Source organism: Astatotilapia calliptera, chromosome 15 (assembly GCF_900246225.1).
Source record: "Astatotilapia calliptera chromosome 15, fAstCal1.2, whole genome shotgun sequence".
Taxonomy (NCBI): Eukaryota; Metazoa; Chordata; class Actinopteri; order Cichliformes; family Cichlidae; genus Astatotilapia; species Astatotilapia calliptera.
The window spans coordinates 11,641,699-11,665,899 of record NC_039316.1 but is presented as its reverse complement, the minus strand read 5'-3'; the positions used below and the strand labels follow the sequence as shown (position 1 = coordinate 11,665,899).

General features: G+C 39.1%; 1 protein-coding gene across 1 annotated transcript; it reads right to left on the bottom strand.

Moving 5' to 3' along the window:
* Positions 1–5,497: 5,497 nt before the first annotated feature.
* lin28b (lin-28 homolog B (C. elegans)) lies at positions 5,498–22,321 on the bottom strand. The gene is made up of 4 exons (XM_026142976.1): positions 22,066–22,321; positions 21,104–21,297; positions 10,827–11,014; positions 5,498–6,838 (listed from the first exon to the last, which is right to left on the bottom strand). Exons 1-4 carry the CDS (start codon positions 22,073–22,075, stop codon positions 6,526–6,528), a joined length of 705 nt encoding a protein of 234 aa, XP_025998761.1. The 5' UTR covers positions 22,076–22,321; the 3' UTR covers positions 5,498–6,525.
* Positions 22,322–24,201: the final 1,880 nt, after the last annotated feature.

Sequence of the window (24,201 nt, the reverse complement as noted above, 5' to 3'; positions counted from 1 at the left end):
AAGATTTAGGTACATTTAGGTTATATATGTATGTAGGTTATGGTGTTTAAACAATATTCAGGTTGTACTAAGAGCCCCAAAAAGTATCCCCCACACCATTACACCACTGGCTGGTTTACAAGATAGGATGTATCACTACTTTTATGTTGTCTACACCTAAAGTTTGGCCTATCATCTAATTATCGCAGTGGAAATTGAGGCCCATCAGTCCAGGAAATGTTTTTCTAATCTTCTATTGTCTAATTTTAGTGAGCGTCTGTTTCCTGTTTCTAACTGACAGGACAAGCACCTGGTGTGCTCCTCTACCGCTGTAGCCCATCTGCTACAAGGTTCAACATGTTGTAATGAGTGATTTTTGAGCTACTGTGTCATAATCGGGCATCAACATGACATTTTCACCCAGAGAACTGACATTCACTGGATATTTTCTCTTTGTCAGACCATTCTCTGTAAGCCCTGGGGATGGTTGTGTGGAAAACTCTCAATAGAATCAACACTTTCTGAAATACTTAAATCTACATTCATCCCCATTCTGATGTGATGCCATTCAAAAGTTTGAACTTCAGCAGGTCATCTTGACCATGTCTACATGCCTAAAAGCACTGAGGCGCTGCCATGTGACTGGCTGATTGGATGTTTGCATTACCGAGCAGTTAAACAGGTGTACTTAATGAAATGGCTGTGTTTTCCATGTTTGTAGCTCAGTTACCCAATTAGTATATCCCTGGTGCTGAGCTCTCTGTGCGTGAAAAACAGCTGGATTTTGTAAAGATGTGGTGGAGCTGTGAGGCAAAGCCTGCTTTTTGCATAAAATAATTGAAAACATAATTACATTAGAATATTTAAATATTTTATATATTTTTAAAGTATGTGTATGACAAACACAAGTGTCCTGTATGAAATATAATGGGTTGTAATTTTATCTAGTTTGTAATGGAAGTTTTTGTCAATTGTTTTGTTAAACTTACCTTTTTGCTAAGCCACAGCTCATTCACTGTGTAAGTGTGGATTTTACATATAAGAATATTCAAACATTAAATCACCACAGTATCAAGTAAAAATTATACATATTTTAATGCCAATATAATACGTTTATTTTCAAATCAAGTGAAACATTTAAGACATATTTAAAAATCCAATCCAAGATTCACAGAAATAAAAATAAAAAAAGGCAGTACACTTACAGTATATTGGGGCTACAATAATGAGTGATATGCGCATAAAATGTTTTTTTCCCCATTCAAAAGCTATCAGTGCACGGCTCTCTAGGTGCTCCAGAGAAAAGAGCACAGAAGACTCCCCTGGCCACGATGTAAAATGAAAAAGCACAAACAGATTTGTGTAATGTTACATTAGCTATCAGTACAACTACATTAAACTGCCTTGGTTGAATTCATAGGTCCTTGAGTGGTTCAATCTGTCAGTATGACATGATACAGTTCAGTAAAAAAAAATCATTATTAATGATATCTTCCCCTACAGCACATTGTTTCTCCTGTCAAGGCAAAGCACAGAGCAGCCTTCAAAGGCAGCATGAGGTATGTGAACTTCATTCTGTCATCAGTAACCTCCATACGAGAATCACCATATGAGAACCGAGGTTTCTGCTGAGGTTTCCCTGCCTAGGATCATGGCATACATCCAATATTTCTTCAGTGATTTCTGATTCATTATTAATAATAATTCACCTTGCAGCCTAGGCTGTATGGATTTAATGGAGCAGTTTAGGCTATAAACTTCTTGGTTTTCAGATCGATCTTAGAGCCATGTGAGTAAAAGGAGGTCTCTTTTAAGTCATTTTATCATATCATCACTCTTTACTTTTTCTTCGATTATACTGAATTAGCTTGGCCTATTCTGTTCTGAATTAGCAGCAAGGTGCCATTAAATCTCCAAATTGTGTAATTTCTAACTTCGCATTCCAATAAAGAAGGGAAAAAGCTAATAAACCCCTGTAAAAGTCATTTGGGTTAGTTTGAAAGTATAGTACCTTAAAGCTGAAAGCAGATGTTAAGCATTTTAAGAAATAGTCTTTTCTAGGGCAGCTCCATACACAAAATAGTGTGTGGAACCTAACTGGTTTCACTATGAATTTTGCAGAGTGGACAGAGGGGTAGGCACATTTTAGTCTGTGCATGGCCACTCCCAGTTAGCCTTTGGCTCTAACCCTGGGCTAGGAAGATTGGGGTTTTTTTTGCTAGCTACAACTAGATATTGAAGGGACAAACATGATCTTGTTATTCTTTCATTGAGTAAGCTAGACAGCTCTCAGCAAATTAGGGATTCTCAAGAATGATAAACAAAACTTTGAGATTCAGTTTTCACAGTAAAGCAGTCCAATTTTTACTATAGGCTACTCGAACTGAAGTCTCCGCAGAGTTGTTTTGACTTAAGGCAAAAAAAAAAAATGTAACCATAAAGATTTAAGGCAACAATTTTTCCTTTAGCTCCCAGAATCCTTATTTAACATGTCAATCTTTGTTATCACCATATTAGCCTTCTGTACAAGCCATTAAGGACACATGCTGCTCATGTGACATTTGTGTTATTTACTTCCGCCACTGTGGGGCACACTTGGGCAACTTTGAGATGGATTTACATTCAAATTATAATGGGATCTGTCAGATTTATTACGAAATTTCTTTATTTTGGTTTTCACTTTCCTCTGTGGTATAAAACTGCATCTGATAAAACCATGTTACTCAAACTAAGCACCTTCCAGGTACTAACTGTCTAGTGTTTTTGATGATTGCATGGAAGCCTTTCTTGCTTTTGTTTAAATGTTCATGTGATTTAAAATGGAAGAGGGTTTATTATACCACTTAACAAATTGTTTTTCTCGATGCAGCCTTGACAAACCTTCAAACAGCCATTTGATTATTACTACCGCAGCAAGATTTGCCTCTCATAGAAAAGGGTTTGTTGGCTGTGTCAAATACTGAACAGTACACAAGAGAATAATCAGTAGTTACATTGATTGGAAGAAAACACAAAGCTAATAACAACAATAATATCACAATATTATTCCAGGGTTATGCATTTTGATAATAACTATGTAGGCCCACTGCAACATAGTGATTCCCTCAGATGAGTATGAACTATAATACTGCAGTTATTTGAAACATCAGTCTTAAACCCTCAAGGGTTAGGTATAGAAAACAAACATTTTTTCCTTGTCATTAATGAAATTTCACCATTACCAAAAAAAAAAATCTACAAATTTTTATCTTAACTGTTACCCGCCGCTCTATACCACAAAAGCAATTTGCAAAAAGGACATGATAACACACAACTTCTGATTGGGCTGTAAAAATGGCTAACCAAAGCCATGACCTCACTGCTATGAAGCCCCAAAATAAGATGTTATCTACCGGTATTTGGTTTTAGGTCAAACGTACACAAAAAGAAAACTAGGCACTCCTTTCTTTGAGTACAATCCTTTTCCTTCTTAAAACAATCATCAAGTGGTTTCCAAAATGGTTATGACGAAATACAACCAAACAAAAAAACAACAGTTGATGGGGTTTTTACAGAGACAGTGAAATATATTTTGCTATTAAACACCTCTATAGCCAGTCCAACAAACTGAGGTAAACTCTCTGGCTGTTTGCACACAGATCTGGCAGAAAAACTTCACCCTGGATGCGTGAGACAAAATGCCCAATCTGACGACATGTGTAAAGGCGTCAAGAAAAGGGCTTTGATTGTAGGATAATATATTTGGAGTCACAAGTGATGTGCCGCTAGGGCTGATTTGCCGAAAATGCTGTGTGACTCTAGTGCGACAAGTGGCATTTTAACTAAGAAAAAAAAACTGCATGGAGGAGGTAGAGGACTTGGGAGGAGGTAAGGAGTTTGTGGAGGAACAGCGTTTATGAGGTAGCCTTTTGCTGTAAACAAAAAAAAAACTTTTGCGGTAAAAGAAAAACTCATTAAAACTGGGAAGGAAGACCAGGAAGTCTGTGGCAACATTAGGGAACGTCTTGCACAACACCTCAGTATAACAGAGATCTAAAGTTGAGGTCATCAAAAAAGAAAAAGAAAAAGAAATAAAATAAAATTATGTATATACAAACAAAAAGAAATGCACAGCTATGTATAACTCAAGAGGTAGTTGCTAATAGTACATCAATCGGTTACATATGTTTCTTCGTCATTGCTTAACAGAGTTTGTTGAGAAAGTCAGTGGATGATTCCCAAAAGAATAAAATACACTTTTTTGGTTAATTCCCTGAGAACAGTTCATCATCCTGAGAGAAATTGTGTGTAAAAATGTAAAAATACATCATATAAAAAGATGTTTCCATAGAGTTTCGAGCATGGGCTGTGCTCCTTCTGTGGTTTGGTCATTCACTTCTTCTTTTTTTATCTCTGTCATGCTGCATTGTTGAGATTTGATCTTTAACGCACGCACACATTCAAATACACTGTACATTAAATAAAAAAAATAAAATAACAACAACAACAACAACTGCTCTAATGCGCTTTCAGCAATAAGTTCCTCTTATTTGAAAGAGCGAGGATAGCAAGCACTTCAGCAAGTCTTAACATTAAATGCCTTCAAAAACAAAATAAAGCCACACTCTTTGGTATGGAAATATACCAAAAAATGTTGCTTGTCTACTTAGAGCTTTTAAAAACACACACGCTAGTTTGATATAATCATACAAAGTTATTTGATTTGTCAGAACATTAAGATACAACTCCAAAGCGACTCAACTTGAATTGTGTGAGGAGTCGACTTCAGATAAGCTCTTTTCACATTCAGTATGGTCAGAGAAGAGTTGTTAGGTCACAAATAAGTGCCACTAAAGCCATGCTTGGGATTCAAGTTATACCAAAAGCAGCACTCTTATTCTCTCTCTCTCTCTCTCTCTCTCTCTCTCTCTCTCTCTCTCTCTCTCTCTCTCTCCTTTTTTTTTGTTTCAGTGAGTTTGAAGCAGCAGCAGTGATGTCACCTCATCCCAAAGAGGACTGCGCATTAACCTGGCTGGTGCTGGCTAACAAATGGTAGGCACAGATGGAAGAGGAACAGGTGGTTCGATCTTACTGTAACACGGCTGGGAGAGCAAACAGCTTGACATTCATTTTTCAAGAAGGATAGTTAGTGAGGTATTAAATAAATAAGATACAAAGATAGTATAATGGTCTGGTACTACACCTGTAACAAAACGGTGAGCTTTTGTGCTGTATCAAAGGCGATTTCTGAGTATCTGATTTAGCAAATAAGGGAAAATATGGAGTTTGGCTTTTTTTTTAAAGTCAGTTTGATTTGTCATGAATGAAAATGGTTAAATAGAGAGAGAGTTTTCACACACCAACAAAGCATCTCATGCAATATACACCTATAGATCAGAGCTAATTCCTTATAAATGCATTACTTAAAGTTAATAGAATTTTAATTATATCTTGTGACTTTATATATATATATATATATATATATATATATATATATATATATATATAAATGACTTATACTATAATTTATAAACTGTGATGTTATTTTCAACTAATTATGCCGCAACCAAAATGGAAATCTAATGATCGGTTCATTACTTTGAATCTAAACTATGATCTAGATGGATTATATGATGTCTTACATAGACTGTGTCTATCTATGATAATAGGAAACATAAGGGTTAATAGTGTTGACTCACACCTGAGGAAGAGGTGCTTCAGTCTGACAGTTTTGCTTTCTGTTCGAGCATGCGTAACACGCACAGGACACGCGCTTTCTCTCAGTCTTGCACATGTTTGACGTCTGACAATCAGTTGGTCCGGTCTATATCATATAAGAGGTATGCATGTATGTATGTGAGTGTTTAAGAAGTATAGAGTGTGATCTAGCAGCTGGCTGTCTTTTTAAAAAAATTCCCTCTGGGATCCATAAAGTTTCCCTAAAGATCTTTAGAAGCCAAGCTAACGGTCCTGCGGGTCTAGATTATCGCTTAGAGGGTCTTGAGGTCTTGAGGTCTTCTTCTAATCCTTCTTAAGATGAGCTACTGTGTGTGCTAAAAGGATGCATCATGATTTTTCAGAATGATTAGGCCTACAGGATATTTTGTGGCTTTAAATCTGCAAGATAGTCGTGTAGAGAAAAAGCATTCATAATGGCCAACACTTAGGTCCAAGGGTACAAAGGCAAAAACAATCATCAAGACTAGACTTATACAGTGTTTTTTGTTTTTTTTCTCACTCTCGTGCTGCAGAGACTGAAACAAGAGTGATCCCCTGCAGTCACCATTCCAGCCGTGGTTGCCATAGCTGCACCAAATGACTGCAAGTCAGTCACACACATTCTTGCCCATCACGTACCCCACTGATCGTTGCCATAGCTGCGCTGGTTAGAAATTGTAAAAAAAAAACAACAACAACAAAAAAAAACAAACAATAAAAGTAAAGGAATAAAGACCTCCCATTTTTCACAGGTGTGAGGTAGATGAGGGGAGCTTCAGGTAACCTTGATTGAGAGGAGACATGAGGTGTCAGAGGCTAGCGGTGAAAGATTCACCCCTATGGACTATTTCAGGATTTCCTCCACCTCTGGGTCCAAGAGCCACGTTGTGTATGGGGCTCCTCGGGGGAAGAGGAGGAGCCCTCCAGAGGAGACGAGCCAGAGCGCTCCTCTTCCTCTGGGAGAGAGAGGTAAGGCCCGGTCCCTGGGCTAGAGGCCGAGGTAGACGCATGTTGGTCCTGAGAGCCTGTGGCGGGCGCCAGCGCCTTGTGGGGACACTGAGCCACCATGTGCGTGATGCTCTGGCAGTAGTGGCATTTCTTTGGCTGGGGGGGCAGGCCACACTCCTTGGCATGGTGATCCAGACCTCCACAGTTATAACAGCTGCAGGGGACAGAGGAGAAAAGAACAGAAAGCATGAACAGGATCTTTGTTTTTAGCTTTTCCTTTTCTTTTTCTTAAAACAGAAAACAGACTTTGTAGTTTTGAATCTGCAAGCACTTTGCGGCTAAAATACAGTTAGTTCCATAATTTGTTGGACAAAGACACAACTGTATAGGAGTTATAGCAGTTGATACAGCCTTCCATTTGCAAAGGCCCAAAGATAATTAGAGAAACTAGAATAATTTTAAATAGAAGGACTGTTTTTGACAATCCTTTGCAGATGGCAGTCCTGAAGCCTAGAACTCAATGACATCACCAAAGGCTGTGTGTCTTCCCTTCAGATGCTCTGCTAGGTTTGTTCGTGGCTCTTTCTGCATTCACTTTTGTTTTCAGTAAGTGAAAAGCATGTTCAGTTAGGTTGAGATCAGGTTAGGTTGAGACTTGGCCACTGAAGAATACGCCATTTCTTAGCATAGGGAAAGTCTTGGTTTGCAGTATTCGATGGAGCGTTAACCATTTGCACTTTGAAGCGCTCTCCAATCAGTTTACCAACATTTGGCTAATTTTAAACAAAAGAGTATAGCTGTGTACATGTCACAATTCATTCTGCTACTTCTATCAGTGGTCACATCATCAGTAAACACTAGTGGTTGGTAGCCGTACATGCTCATGCCATAATATTTCCTTCATGTCTGGCAAGGATCATGGTATGCTTCATATCATGAGCTGTTCTCTCCTTTCTCCATACGTTTCTCTTTCGATCATTATGACACGAGCTAATCTTGTTTTCAAGAATCTTTTTTTAGAGCTGTGCAGGCTCGTTAAGGTGTTTTCTTGTAATGTCTAATCTGGCCTCTGTAATTACCCTCATGAAGGCATCTCTTGATTGTAGACTTTGGCAGAGTGTTAGATGTTGTGAGGTTGTTTTCTTTCACTATGAAAGTAATTCTGTCGTCGTGCACATTAGTTGTCTCCTTTGGTTTTTCTGATCTCTTGATGTTGCTGAATTACCCGGTGCATTCATTTGTTTTTAGAATATTTGGCGTCCCTCACTTGCACTGACATTTCTCTGTGCCTCACATTTAAAATCACAGTGAAAAATACAAATTCAACACATGGAACCAACTTCAGATATGTCTGCTTTATTGGTCATGAAATAATGAAGCAACAGATCTGACCGGGACATTAAAATGCTTTATTTTTAAACAATTAATACAGTGTTATATATAATAATTTAAATAACAAATGGAAGTATTTTTAAAATACTGAAATTCTTAAGCAGTTAATGCAAACTTTTTTTGAACCCTTTGAATTAAAGCTGAAAATCGGCACACTTGATTGATTTAAAAAGGCAAAACTACAACAAATATGGCCCTACTAATAACTATCATTTCTAACATGGTAATTATAATAATAATAACAATAAGAAGAAGAAGAAGAATTTTTAAAAAAAGAAGAATAAAGATTTTATTTCACTCTTGTCCATCATCGGCACTACGGAGTAGAAATGTCGGCTCCAACTAAAATTCCCCACTAGATGGGAGTGTTGTATATGATTTTGGTCTGGTGTGGCCGCTGTGGCATGCCAAACTGCATTATATTATTAGCTCTGAAAAGAATGCCAGCAATGAAATGGCAACAATAAAAGCATGAAGAGAAATTAGACCAAAATGTTAGCCCATCATGATGCCATCAGTTCTCTTTGCACTGCATTAAATAATAAATATTTTTTGTCATATTTTCTTTTTTCTTTTTTTTAAGGCTTTATGTCACGTACAAGTCACCGTTCAGGTTTTTAATAATGTCCTGGTGTAAAAAGCTTAATATCTCTTGGGCAATGATGTCTAGAACAAATGATTCTGGATTCATCAGTCTGTGTTAAATTTCTACTGCAGCAGTGCAAAACTCAACCACTTATCATTATGAAATAACTGCTTACTGCACACATTTTAAGGTGCATCTGATTTGATTGCCAATTAACAAAATAAGAATTGACAAGTAGACCCAACTGCAAATTGTGGCCACTAAATAAGAAATTGAACCATGACGGCCTTTTCTATGGAACCAGATAAATTGTCTTTACTTAACCTGTTCTTTGCATCCAATAAAATAACAACTGGCTGTTTGAATTAAATAAGAAAAATTTAATGCAATGTTTAATTGTTCTTTGTAAAGAAAAAGTATTATTTTTCTACAATAAATAAACCATAAAGAATATAATAGAGACTACAGATAAGACTGCTACCTCACTAAAAGCTGTGACATTAATTAAGAAAGACTTAAAGGTAGGTTTTAAGAGGTAATTAGTAAGTGTCCTCAAAACCTGGATTCATACAAGTACAGTGATCTGATAAATTAATTCGTGCAATTAAATAATTATATTTATATACTAATTATAGTTCAAATCCCGAGGTAGCATGAAAATCCATCAATTTATTGGAGAATTTAGGTTTTAAAGTTTAAAATATTCACTCATGTAATTCAGATTTCTTGTATGTCTCAGGTCATGCACTCATTTAGTGTAATGAAAGCACAGTTTAATCTCAGCTAATTTGATTCAAATGCGTGCAACACAAAGAGAAAACATTGAAAAACTAAATTTCATATCAAACTGGGAAAAACCTGGATGAAGACAAAACAGCTCAAAATATTTGGATGTCCTTTAAGTTTAATATTGAAGAATGTTTTTATCACATATTAAGACTAATGAGCTTTAAATGCTAATGGAAAATTTTTTTTTCAGGGAAATGGTTACAGATGAGTGCTTAATTAGTTTAAAGAAAATTCTGCAACAGCTGATGAACATTTCTCAACAATTACTGTTAAACATCGACTTCTCTGCTAATTTCTGTTTGATAAAAAATCAGCACTGTCATCACTAAAGTTTTTAGCCACTATTTCCACAACCGATGAATTGTTTACTCAATTTTTAAACTGAACAGTTTTACACAACGTGATCTGAGCAGCTCTAGAGAAAAGAAAGAAATGATCCGTTGCATAGCAGAATAACCCGCAGCGTAACCCACCAGTAGCTGCTCCCACTGACCAGCATTCACAAAGACAGAAACACACATCTACCTGCCATCACTAAATCCAAAACCACCTTGCTACCACATTAGCAGAAGACAGACACTTGACCTAACACTGGATCAATTATCCAAAATAAGCTGAATTATTCAGCTGTGTAAACCAATCAGGGAGCCTTCTCTGTCAGATACAGTTTCTTCCTTTCTAACAAATGCTTTTCTTTACCACTATTAAAAAAAAAAAAAAAACACAATAGTGCTGCATTGGAGCACTGAAGCAACAGTGATGCAGCAACATAAAGGGTGCCAGCGCTACACTTTCTCATGTAAATGTAGCCTTGAAATCATGTGATACCTTCCCACAACAGATACAGTACTTAGACTCTACCTGGCAGGATTTGCCGCACATCAAATGAGGGCACTTTCTTTCAGTAGGAGGACAGGAGGACTCTGCTTAGCGTTTTCAAGGCACTCCCTATGGCTCCCACTGCAGATTTCAGCAAAGCTCCCTTCAGGATTCAACTGAGGACAAAACAATTGATTTGGCTACCGCTGCATTGAGATGCATATAGGTCCAATCTACCCCCATGCTAATATAGTCTCTAATGTAAAAGCTGGCAAATTGATTTAAAATAGCGGCAATGGCAAGCGAAGTGCCCTATTCAATTCCTTATTATGGTGCACAATAACCATAGCAACAGGCATGTACCGAGGCGGATTGAATAGATTTAATCTATAATCTCAGCCCACTCAGAAGCCACTCACTGCGGGTAGCTGTACGTATAGAATATGTTTCCTATTGCTACAGCGTAGTCTTGCTTTCTCAAAGCTAACCACAGGCACCTATACGCATTCACGTATTTCACATTTTCAGGAAAACCATGCATACGTGTGATTACATTCATGCAGACGCAAAACATACACATACATTTTTTTTGTTTCAAAAATGAATAAAAACCTACCGGTCTCCCTTTGGTTTGCGTTTCTGCAATGGGACCTTCCCTTTGGGTCTCCTCTCACTGCCTGCACAGGGTCCCCCACCAGGTCCGGTCACCCGCAGGGACTCTAGGCCCTTAGAGGACTTCTTATAGGTGAACTCCACCTGCTCACCCTCCTTTAAGCTGCGGAAGCCCTCCATCACTAGTTTGCTCTGTTGGAAGAATAAAAAAGGGCAATTATCCCTTTAAAAGAGGCAGATGCTTATTGCCAAATGCAAGACACAAGAGTGTGTAGGTAGGATAACGCCCTGTGTGTTATAAGCGAGAGTATCAGACACGTTAGGGCTCATGTTTGTTGAAATTGCTTTAAATTTAATGTCAAAGCATTTGTTTCCCTTAGGTTAAAATATTATAATTGCAAGCCTATACAAACATAAATCTTTAAAGGTTAATTTATAGGACGTTAGATTTTGTAAGAGCAAAACTGTTCCAGGAAAATGTAAATCTGATTCTTTTATAATAGTAAACCACGTCACTGAATAAGGTAGCTCGTTAAAGGCAACTGAAAGATCTCTATTATGTTAGCTTTAAAGGCTTTTTATACAGCAGTATCAGGGTGCGTTTTACCTTTGTTGGTTATATTGAATATTTTTTTAACCCCTGATGATTCATGGAAACTGACAAAGGCTATTACACTTTAATAGCCTTCAGTATGCAGCTAGACATAAAGACAGCCCCCTTCTTAGGCAGAAAATGCAATCTTTCAGTGAAAATGGATTAGTTCCTCTTTCTGTCTGCATAAGATAAAGCATTAATGTTACGCAAGCCCACACCCATTAGGTTAAATCTACACATTGAGCAGTTGCCAGATATATTATTACGTCTGCACACAAAAAGTTCCCCAATCAACTCCTTTTATTTCCACATAGCTCAAGAATCAACATTTACTTTATTAACACGGGAAAGTCCACGAGGTGGGCTTTTACACACTGCCACATGCATCGAACACAACAAGTATTAGCAGACAATGAACATCGAGAGGCAAATACATTACTTCAAACATGGTGGATTGACTATATGTGGTTTGTACCAACTGCCGTGAAGGTTGCTCCACAGAGCGACTTATCTCACATGATATGTCCTTGGTTTACTCTCTTTATCTACTTTTCGCAGAGACACCACTTCCTTTTCTGCAGGCTTAAAAGACAAGAATGTTACACCTATACAATCTTTTTTTTTTCTTAAAGCATCCACCATCCATCTTATCTACATGATCGGAAATATTGATTTAGTTACTACATAACCACTGGACAATGATTTATGTCTTGTTGATCGCACAGCGCGGACGGCTGATAGGCACAGAATCCGTGACCTTCATGAATCGCAGCAAGCCCTGCGGCTCTTATAGGTAAACACACGCCCACATGGGCATGCAGTGTGCAGAGCAAACCTACTACCTACTATACATCAAGACCTATAAATAACACACAGGCTATCTGTAAAAGCAGTGCATGCTGTAGAGTCAGATATGTAGGAGACAAAGGAAGAGAAAGGCACAAATGATCAGATGATATAGATGTGAAACTATAGAAGAAGGAGAGAAATTGTGCACAGCAGCATTTTTCTGCAGCGACTGAGGTTACAGGAAGCTGAAGGCACTCTATAGGTGGTTTGTAGATAGAGATGAAAACCTAAGAGAGAGGAAAGACGTACAGAGGATGTGGGAATTAATTACAAACTAAGAATAGTGTTTGAACTCACTGCACTCGGATAATTGTCCATGTGAAAACCACTGTACAATAAATGACCACTGGGATACCACGTGGATTAAATGGAAGTGAAACGAAATACATTTAATATGTCTCTGTTTCCTTCAGGAAAACAAGTATGAAAAAAAGGAAAACATTTAACCTTGTTTCACACAGCGGAAAAAACTTCAAAACCTACCGCAAACACAAAGAATATCTCAATGTAAGAATATGCAATCAAATACATTTTCTTGGGATCTGTTAGGTCGCCTTTAAAAATTCAGGTAACACAAACTGTCGTTATTACAACACCCAGTTATTCAAAAAATCATTTTAAAAATGCTTAATAAAATGTATTCTAAAGGCACTCACATATCACAGCACTCGGTAAATGAGGGTCACGCCAAGACTTTCTTAGGATTAAAGAAAAACTTTCAAATAGATAAGAAAAAATAAAATATCCACTCTACATTAAATAAATCAGTTTATGTTCGTTTCTTTCTGTTTTTAAAGTAATTTTTGTGCATTTTTAAAAAATTATATATATATAATTTAGACAATTTAAGTAAGTTGCATTTTTTTTATATTTTCCCTTTTCTTATCTTTACCTCCCTTTACTTGAACTTTATTCCTTAAAAGAATGATATCAAAGACAAACTTTGACATCATGAAAAAAAAATAACTTCAGTTTCAAATAATAAAGGTTATTAGTTGTTGTTTTGTTTTTGTTTTTAGGGTTTTTTTAGAATTGGTATTTTTACAACTTATAGTTCAGTACAAAAAAAGTTTTAGAAAGCCATCAAATTTCTTAAACTTGAACAATGCTGATATATAATTATGTTATTTCCCTGCGTTTTAATCTTTTTTTTCATTAGAGATTTTTGGATTTTGATTTTTTTCATATATATTAAACACAAATTAGTACATATGAAACATAAACTTTTACCAAATAGCTATTAATCTGGATTCCAAAGGCCTCTCTCACAATGAGTAATAATACACAATTTTTTTCTTTACTTTTTTTATATAATAAAACAATAAATAGGTTTTCAGTTTAGTCCTCAGAAAATATAGATATATACACGGAAGAGTTGTGACTTCATATTTAACCTTTTTTAAACAATTCTTTCTTTTTTTCCCCACATTTGAACATTTCAACAATTTATTCGAAAGAGAAAATCGCCTTTTTTAGCATTAAAAGCAAAATGTCCAAAATTCACTCATTCATTCTTCCTCTGATGTCCTGCTTGATTCCCCCACTGCAGTAAGTGAGACTTACAGCCAAGGCCACTCTGCTTCTAGTCGATTTGTGATGGAAGACTCATCCATTTTGGGCATTCAGCTATTGGATTTGGCTTTGAGGAATAGATGAGAATCAGGGAATGGAAATGAGCAAGAGGAAAGATTATGCACCACAGATGCAAAAAAGGGAATAACACAGAAGGGACGGTGAGGAGAGTCACAAACTAAGCAAGCAGCATCATGATCAATCTCAGAACATTATGTTACAAAATAATAATAGTAATAATGTTAAGATTCCATATTCATTAACCTATTCTTTTATCAAAGTTCTCTGCTCATACCAGCAAAATAATCAACCAAATGAGAAGCTACAGCCGAGCTATATCCTGGTCATTCAAATGGAAACACCAATTGATTTTATAATTGCCATCATTAGACCATCTGAATGGCTAAAAGGCATTTGTTCAGCAGATATCAGTAAAAAGACAACAAAAGGTTGTGCCCATCCCCCATGAAACACAATATATTCAGAATAATGATAAATAAACATCAGCTGGTCTCTAGACTATGGCACACGAGCCCTTCCTCTTCCTCTCCTGTCTTCAGTCCAGAAGCAGCTTGTCTCTCCAGGTCAAAGTTGAGTGGTTTGTCTCAGCACTCTACCCCCCCCCCTCTCCAACTCACTCAATTCCCACAATGCACCAGTGAGGAAACCACACATCCCCTTTTGTTCTGTAGAAATGCAGGAAAACGAACATAGACACACACACACTAAAATCTCCTCCATATAGTTTATGGCATCATGTTTGTGTCAGATACGTTCTGACGCGTTCACTCGCAACAGCTCAGTCTCTGCAATTACGTAATAAACTGCAGCATATGGATCTGTATATACATGTGTGCCTCCGAGCTGCTCTATGCATGTGTAAGCGTGTGTGTGTGTGTGTGTGTGCGAAAACTTCGCAAATCAGAACCTGCAACCTGAGTCCCCTCCTCTCAAGTGACCTGGCGGGTGTCCTGACCCGTTTCAGTTTACGCAAAGAGGTCAGGAGAGGGCACGGCTAAGGTGAGGGAATGAAAGAATGCCAAGCAGAACGAAAAAGAGAGAAGGAGAGCAAGAGAGACTCTAACACAAAATGGGGGAGTGGCTTAGCACAGGGAGGTGGATATGGGTGGGAATCTGGAGGAAGAGGAGGACAAGGGTGGGGGGTGGGGGTTCATGGAACTACCTCCACCGCATTCTGTTCAGCTCCAATGGAGGAGCAACTCCTCATCAGTGGCTGGAATTGGGGGAGGCCAGGAACAAAACCACCATTTGATCAGGAACCCCACAGGTCAGCAGGAGAAATCCTGAGGTCAGTGGTATAACCATCGTAGCACCACCCCCAGCCTGCTGGGAAGACCACACCACCACTCTGTGCTTAAACTTAAGGGTCACCAGCAGCCAGCACCATGCCTTAAACGGAAGAAACCTATCCAACAAAAAGATCGAAAGATACTCTAAAAGGGCTTGATTATGCTTGCAAGCTTCCTTATGTGTAATAAATATCTTTAGGTCTTCATGCATGTTACCGTACATATATATATATGTGTGTGTGTGTGTGTGTGTGTGTGTGTGTGTGTGTGTGTGTGTGTGTGTGTGTGTGTGTGTGTGTGTGTGTGTGTGTGTGTGTGTAGGAAAGAGCCAGAGATCAATATCGACACTGACATCCTAAATAGAAATAGCCCTCCTTTTCATCAGCCGGCCCTCGTCATCACCAGACCCAGCAATCAATACAGGAAGCTGTAATGTGAGGGGATGGGGAAGCAAGAGAGAGGAGAGCCACCATCCTCCACCAGCCTCTCTCCGAGGCGACCACCAGCTATGGAATGGCTAATTATGGGATGCCTTAAATCAGAGGTGGAGAAGGGTATTGTGCTCGTTTCTAAGAGGAACGGGAATGTGCAGAGGTGAGTGAGTAGAGGGAGATGGTGGTCAACATGTGGCTTGGTGTCACTGAGTAGCTTTTAATACACAGGAAATGCTAAGTGGATAAAGCTGGGCTAGATCAGCTCAGATGGACATAACCCAACAGGATATATATAAACCAAAGAAGAAAGGGAGAGGAAACACACACACACACACACAAACATGCCAGTGAAAACCACCAACAGAGCCGCTCTTATGTCGGTGACACCGCAGCCCTCCTCAACACATTGTCATTAGTGGCTCTGACCTTTGAACCTCGCCCAGCCCCCATCAAACAGTTAAAAGCCTTCATGTTTCCCCTGCTTCAAATTAACAACATCCAACACCCCCGATTATGACTGGGCCAAATATTTGATCTGGGGAAGGAAGCACTAGATCATCCTGGTACATTTATCAGCATGAGAGGGGGAAATGAACCTCACTGAGGTGACTGGTGATAAAGCACACAGCCTGCTAATAACTGCACCTATTCAAAACAGAAACAGTCCAGTGTCACTGCAAAGATTCACTGCCAGCCATTTAAAGAGGTGTCACTTTCACAAAAGAACAAATGATGGAATATATCATAAATTTAAAATGACAGAAATCATTTTTAAAAGGTTTGAATTTTTCACGTTTTCTTTTAGGAAAAATGATGGATCAATGCAAACCTTTCAAACCTTACACGTGTACATTGGTAGTGCATACAATTTGAGTTGCAATCATTATTTAATTGGTTTTACAGTTGAATCCATTTACAGAGGCAAAAAACAGCAGCTGTCTTTTTTTTTCTTTGTATGCCTTGGCACTGAACTCACCCAATCTAACAAAGTAGACAGATGATGATGTAATGCGTGACAAACATGACACAAAAATGAGTGCTGGTTATTAGCTCGGATCTGATGAATTCTAACATGAATACAAAGAGATGAACATGAGATAAATGTAGTCAGATGTTTAATTGAGGGATTTTATACATTTTATTTACTATAATAGCTCTAATCTTTATCTTTATTTTTTTATTTGAGCCTTTGCAACAACTGTGTTTTTACATATAAATTGCTTTCATCTGTCTCTCTAGCAATTTTTAATAGAAATTTGACTATAGATTATCGCAAATTAAAACCGTTTCAGGCAAATCTCTCCAAAAGAAAAGCTTTTAAACGTCTGTTTACACATGTTGTGTCTAAATCTAACTTTTCTCTATCCTTCGGAAATGTAACAGTTGTTTTATTAATTAATTAGGTCTTTGATGATTATTATTTTTTTCCTTTTTGATGCTTTTCTTTGTCATTTTTTAGGACAAAATGATCAATGGAGAAACAAAGTGCTAATAAATAAAAACAAATTGCAGACTGTAGCCCTTAAAATCTATCAAGCATTGCATAGAAGAACTGAGCAGCCAAGAACATTAAATATTAAAGAAAGAACTAGAAAGAGCCTCCTGGAATTTTTCATTCCTGGTAATTAAAAAAAAAATAGATTAATTAAATGCTTAAATCCTTAATCAGCTCATACTGACATGACCAGCGGAACTGCTGCTCTTTTTTTTATTGTAGCCCTTCTGTGTCTACTCCATCACCCTTCCAATTACCAATCAAACATCCGCTATATGCGACCAGCTCCTCAAAAGGAAGTCACATGACTTGTCTTTCTTCTTCTTTTGCTTTATTTGATGTAAAGACGGGAAGGGTGGCGGTGGTGTGGGTGAGTGGAGTGGTGTGGCTGCAGGAGACACAAAGCCTGATACTGGCTATCTGCAGGCAGAGATGGGTGGGGCCTGCATGCCAAACGGTGACACGGACCAGAGGTTAATCTCACTAGGGGCCCACTTTAACCTCACTACACAAAACACACACACTCTCTCTCTCTCTCTCGAGTGCGCACATGCATGATCAAAAACCTAGAACATTTTTCAACGGATCACACGTAGGCATCGACAACCTGGTGGCTGAAAGCAGAAAGTAAGAAGTGCTCACACACACACTCACACACACACATTCGTAAGGGATTCATAAACTCATGGGGTTTCAGGAGAATAGCAACAGCAAACTGTTCAACATTTCAAACTGATTACCGACAAAGGGCAGGCAGCACCCCCAACCCACTAAACCCCTCGCCTACCCTCTTGCCTTTTTGTCTTTAAGAAATTCCTCTTTTTAAAGAATGCCCAAGGAGAGACCCCCCCCCCCCCCAACACACACACAGACACACACACACACATAGTAAAAAACACTCAGCCCAGGTAGAGAAGTGGTTGACACACAGAGATAATGTAATAGTGGAATCACTAAGGAGAGAGTGAAGATGCTTAATTACTCTCTCACACCTTCCGAAAGGAAGCGATCAGATAGGAGCCGTGATGAAGAGGCCTCCCAGGAAGAGGCCTCGTGCTCTGGGGGGTGGGGGGGCTCACACTAACTCTCTCTTTCACACACACACACACACAAGCGCACACCCTCCCTCCTTTACCTCCCGCTCCACCACTCGCTCGTCTTTTTCCAACCTCTCACTCATGTTTTCCTCTTGGACTACCGCCGTCCCCAGCCCAGCACCCCCACCCCTCACCCACACTTTTTTTTTTTCCCACATCCCTCCTCTTTCCCTCTCTTAAGGAAACTCCTCCTCTCTTCCCCCCTTCCTCCTGTCCTCATGCTCCCTCTTCCCCTCCCTATCTTTCTTACCTCAGCTTTTATCATGCGGATAGGGTCAATGTTGTGCAAGAATAAATCGGCATCCTTTCTGATAGTTTTATTTCAACAACGACCCTTTTACCACAAACGTGTAAAATAATTCATAACCTTTGTTTTAAGTTGGTTTGATTGTGAGCTTGCCACTGATTAAAAATGACAAAATGCATCCTAAAACAATTATTATGGCTTTAAGACTTTTAAATAATTTTCTACTTAAGATATAACAGGCCAGATCTGTATTCAATATTTCCAAATCTGAACATTTCTTTTAAACCTGGAAATAACATCAATATATTCAAATAGCTCCAGGCTGCTAGCAGAGAGACAGAGAGGGTGGAACAATCAGAGAGAATGAGTGACCGATTTAATACGAATGCACGAGTGTGAATCCTTCCAAAGAAATCACGGGGTTGTTTGCATTTATTATGACAGCGTGTTTATGAGTGCACGATGTCTTCCCCTTTGTGCTAAATGACAGTCGTGTCACTGTGAGCGCGTACAGCTGCCAGAAACACTGGGACACAAATGATCGAGTGTAAACATATGATTCACTGAATGCTATAATTTAACAAAAAGCTATATTAGGAACAATTTGGTCCCCACCATCCTCCCAAAATATGAAAAAACGAATGAATGAAACAGAGCAGCTCTGCAAACATTTTCATCTATACACCGCCATCATCACAGTACCTAATGAGCCTTTCTTGCATTGTGGATCTAAATATTTTTCCTATGTAAAGCAACAGTATACCGCACAAGCCTTTTCTGCCTTATAGGCTACAAACTACTGAGACACACAGTGTTTTGTTAGACTCCTGCTCAGCTCTTAAGACTGTTTCCCAGAGCACACCTTTATTCACCCTTGATGGCCTGATCCACTCCTAAAACATCTCTGAGCAGCAGGGAAGACAGGAGTCTGGAGTGTATGGACAGATGCAGTGCTTTCAGTTGATGAAGCCACAATGTGAACGTATCAATCAGAATCTGATAACATAGTGCTGTAGTCATCCACTTTCCCGAGCTTGGGCTTGTTTCATGCAGGCGCAGTAAGAGCGCATGAAAACATCCACATACATGTAAATGTTAACCAAAAAATGTAGAAATACATGTCAGGCTATATTATTACGTGCATATGAAGATGCGCATGAAGCAAAGCTCAACATATTGTTGTTAGTCACTGAATGTTTTTACTCCAGGATTTTAATCCAGATATTTTTATAACTCTCGATTATCACGTTTATAGCCAAACTAAATGCACTAAACAACCAGCTTTACCGCTGTCAGAATTCAATGGCAGTGAACACATTTGGTCAATCAAATACTGCGGACAATTTGAAATGTACATATATCTATTTTTTTTTTATTTGTATTTATTTATTTATTTTTCCATAAAAACTGAGCTGAATGCAGCATAGCTCAGAGAGGTGGAAACTACCCTGCTGGTGCAGAACACACTCAAATGCCATTCAAAAAGACATTGGATAGCAAACCATGTGAAACTGTGGTCCCACTTTCTATTTTTAGTCTGGCATGCAGCTTGAAAAAAACATACTGTAAGTGTTTGAGTTACATTATATATATATTTTTTTTACCTAAATAAACTAATCCCTTTATGCAACTATAATCCATATTTCCCAGTGCTACTAATTTGCCTTATAGTAATCAGTGGAGTCATCTTTTCTACAATGAAGTGAGAGAGTGTGTCAAATGAAATGGCAACAAAAATGCCTCTCTTCGTCGTCTGTCGTTCCTCGAGAATTTTAAAGGCACTTTATAGGACCGTAAAAAAGGGCGATTTAACGGAGGGAAAGGGGAGCTAAAACAAGGGAGGACTTCACTGCTCTTTGTTTTCTGTAGCAGTCAAAAACAAGGCCTCTGAAATGAACTCCATGCACAATAAATCAGCAGTACACGCGGAGGGAGTGGGAGGGGGACACACAGGCTTGCTTCACGTCACCATTCGGTATGAAAGTAAAAGGATGTTTCTATAAACTGCACATACGGTTCAAGTACATCAAGCAAACAACAGCACTGAGCAAAATCCACCTTCCCAGAACAGAGCCCAGCAGTGAGTTAAAAAAAAACACGCTCTCCGACATGTTAGCTGGCTGGATATCAAGCAAGCTCTGCTGTCCATTACAGGGCCAAGTGTGAAACTAACCGTGTCATATCCACACGACATTTCTTTCCTTTCCCTTCACAGGGAGAAGCAAAGGGAGAGCTAAACGTGTGCCTCAGAGGAAAACTTTGTGTGTGTGTGTGTGTGTGTGTGTGTGTGTGTGTGTGTGTGTGTGTGTGTGTGTGTGTGTGTGTGTGTGTGTGTGTGTCGTTTGTTTGTTTTGGTTTGGTTTTTCCTGTCCCTTAAGCATGTGGACAGCATGTTGTTACACAGTAACGTGTCGGGCAAGGCGAAACATCCGGATGATACAGTGTAACTATCGCTGTGAAGAAGAATTAAAAAGGGGCCCGAGGACAGCAAGATGGGATCTGAGGTAACAGTAGCATTTTTTTGGCAGAGGAAATAAAAAGTATTCAATCATTCGTCGCTTTTCCACGCTTCTTTTTTTTTTTTTTAAAGAAAGGAAAATCCGGATGAGGCCATGCCCACCACATCACCACGACGCAAACGCGTATTCCTCGGTGCTTGTGTGTACGTTTTCATCAACTTACTTGGTGGACGAAAACATCCAGAGGGGGGTCAACGGGGCTCCCTTCGCTGTTGGTCATTGAGATAAATCCAAATCCCATCCGGACGTTGAACCATTTGCAGAAGCCCGATCCCGACAGGACCTGAGGTCGAGTGCGGTCCTCCTCCTGCTCGGCGGACTTGGCGGGGTCTTCTCCGCCACCTTTACCCGACCCTCCTGTAGAACGAGCGGGCAGTACAAGAGGCGAGTTAGAACATTTTGTTTGTGCTCGCAGACACGCCGCTCAACACTCACCGCCCTGCGTGCATACACGTTTATATAAGTTTAATGAGCTTTGTTGCGTAAAAAAAAAGAAAAGAAATAAAGAAAACTTCTCCAAGAAGCGTGAGGGGAATCCCCTCCACTTCAAGTACAGGCTATGCGAAGTTCAGGGCCGGTAGAAATTTCCTATACTATTTTTCACATGTCACATAAGCGAAGAGGGACGCGTGGTGCTGTGAACCGATGTGCGTCAACCAGACATTCCCTCAACCAAAAAAAGGGGGGGAAAAGTTGTTACTCCATGACAGATGAATGCCTCTGATTCGTGCACAGGCATGCTCAGTGGTGTAACTTGTGGAGGGTTTTCCTCGTGCATCTACAGCCCGCTCCTGATGTGGAGTTGCATGCTATAAGGAAAAAAGGGCAGGTGTACACATGGTTCCTCGAGCTTTACTACTGGCTTGAAAAGCATATACGCTCTAACAGTGGATCTATCTTAATGCTGCCAGACGTGGTTAGATGTGGTGCTCGGCAGTGTGGCGGTTCAGGCTTTATTTTTTATTTTATTTTATTTTTTTAGGTTTGGAACAATAATCACGCTGCACCTTGCCTCCTTCTCCCTTCTCGCGCGAGCTCACGTGGAGCAAATATATGTATATATATATATATATAACAACAACAAAAAAACTAAGAGCAGAAAATAGAAAATAATTGCAGAATAACCTTCGGCCATGTTTCCCCGCGGACCCTCTGCGCCCAAGTTGCAATAGAGAAGCTTCCTCTGCGAAAACGGGCTGCGGTAGTCACCATTAATCCGACATCCTCGATCCCATCGGTCACCAGTTTAGCTCGCATGGTACGGCGTGCTTTCTGCCTTTTGATATTTTTGTCATGTCTTTCTCTCTTCCCTTCAATCCCTTCCTCACTCACACCACCTCTGTAGCCTACTGCTCTACCCCTCTCTCTCTCTCTCGGTCGCTGCCTCTCTCACTCCCTCTCTCGCTCTCGTCTTCGCTCTCATTCGCTCTCGAGCTGGCTGTGCCCGTTCCCGTAGTGAGAACACGTGACTTTGTCAATTACATGCTTTCTTGCTTCTCATTTCTGTCCCAAGATTCAAAGAGGAAAATGGGTGTGTGTTGTGGGGGGGAAACTGGACTCGGAACCATCAACAGCACGCGCCCAATAGTTGTGTAGATCATAAAACAACCCACGTCCACTGTGGGAAGCTGCAAGCTGTAACGTGTGCTATATGATATGCTATGCGCTGCAGTGCACTGCTTGCAATGTGTTTTGTTGAGGTCCTGTATCAAAAGGGGTTGGTGTAGCTACATAAGGCTATTATGCACTGAGATTAGATTAGATGATTGGATGGGATTAAATTACATTTTAATGAACTCTGCGGAATAATAGGGTGGCCATGACAACAGCAAAAACACACACAAAAAAACAAGGAAATAATGAATCAACCAATTACAATCAAAAGCAAATGATGAAGTTAGGCCCCTAATGGGTGTAGCTGATTAACCTACAGATTTGCAGGCTTGTTTTCATAGATCTTCCCATCATCACGTGGAAGTACAGCAGTGTGTCCTGTGTGGCTTTTGTTTGTTTTTTTACTTTGAGTATTTTGACTCATAAAAATTAAGTAAATTCAAAGAAAATCGTACATGTTTAAAATATGTTAGTCTACTGTTGGTTTGTTTAGACCTCCACGGGGTGACAAAAATAGTGTTAAATGGGTGAAAATTCACACATAAAGCATCACTTAACAAAGAAAATTCATCAAAAAAATGTTTCTTAATTTATTTTATTTTACTGCTTGTTTTTTGTCGATTTCTATTACTGTTTGCTTGTTTGAATCTCTTCTCCAGACCCTACTATTACCAAAGCCAAACTCTAAAAGATTTTCAAGACAGGGTTAACTTTTCTACATTTTATACAAAGTAAACACAGCACCATTAAAATACGTAAGCTTATTACAGCCTTTGTTTGCATTGCACAGCTCACTTCAGACTTTCACACCAGTGTATATTCAAAAGGGTGAAATGCAGCTGTGGCTTTAACAGAAATAACATCCAGCTATGCTAAGAAACCTAAACCTGTTTTGCTGGAAACTAGAACTTGTGAATTTTACAAAACAGTGCAAATGATCATTTCCCACTTTCATGCATGGACATGTGTTTGTGCTCATGCTCCTAACTCACAACCAGTTACCTCCCAGTATCATAGTGGGCACCAGAGGAGAGCTGAACTCACAGCTTTGGAATGTGACTGGAAAACTGACAGAAAGCAAAGCAGATATTTGTAAGTCTTGAGCCTCGTTTGTCATGAGGATACGTTCCTTACCAAGATTAGTTCTGTCTGTTTCTTTTTCTTTTTCAGCGGGGGAGGGTCATTTCTTTTTGTTTTGTTTTTTGTTTATTTTTTTTTGGGGGGGGGGGGGGGGGGGTTAGAAATGCTTTTAGAAATACTATGAAGCTGTCAGTAAAGTTTGGAGCTGAAATTGTTAAGTCTTGTTTTTCCTTCTTCTTCTTACAAAATAACTTAGTTTGAGTCTTAAAGTTCCACTTTTATTCAAACTTAAAGAGATTTTTGTGGCATTACTAAGCTTCCTTAAAGAGAACTTTAACACAGGTGGCTTGTATCAATTCAATATGCTTTTTTAAAATGGTACTGTTAAAACACAGTATGTTTAAAACCACAAAACAAACACAAAAGCTGGATTAAATCAAGTTTGAGCACATTTAAATTCCACTACACGTCTTACTTCCTATTCTGGACATGGTTTACGTCCAACAGCATAGATCACTTAAGAGAAGAATAGCCCACGGAGCAGATCAACAACAAGAACAAGCCCAA

Bases quoted from the DNA above. Each gene is read 5' to 3' on its own strand.
- lin28b (XM_026142976.1), bottom strand. The intron at 11,015-21,103 runs GTAAGTTGATGA...TTCTTCCAACAG, and splicing joins TGGATGTTTTCGTCCACCAA to AGCAAACTAGTGATGGAGGG. The intron at 6,839-10,826 runs GTAGGTTTTTAT...TGTCCCCTGCAG, and splicing joins CGCAAACCAAAGGGAGACCG to CTGTTATAACTGTGGAGGTC.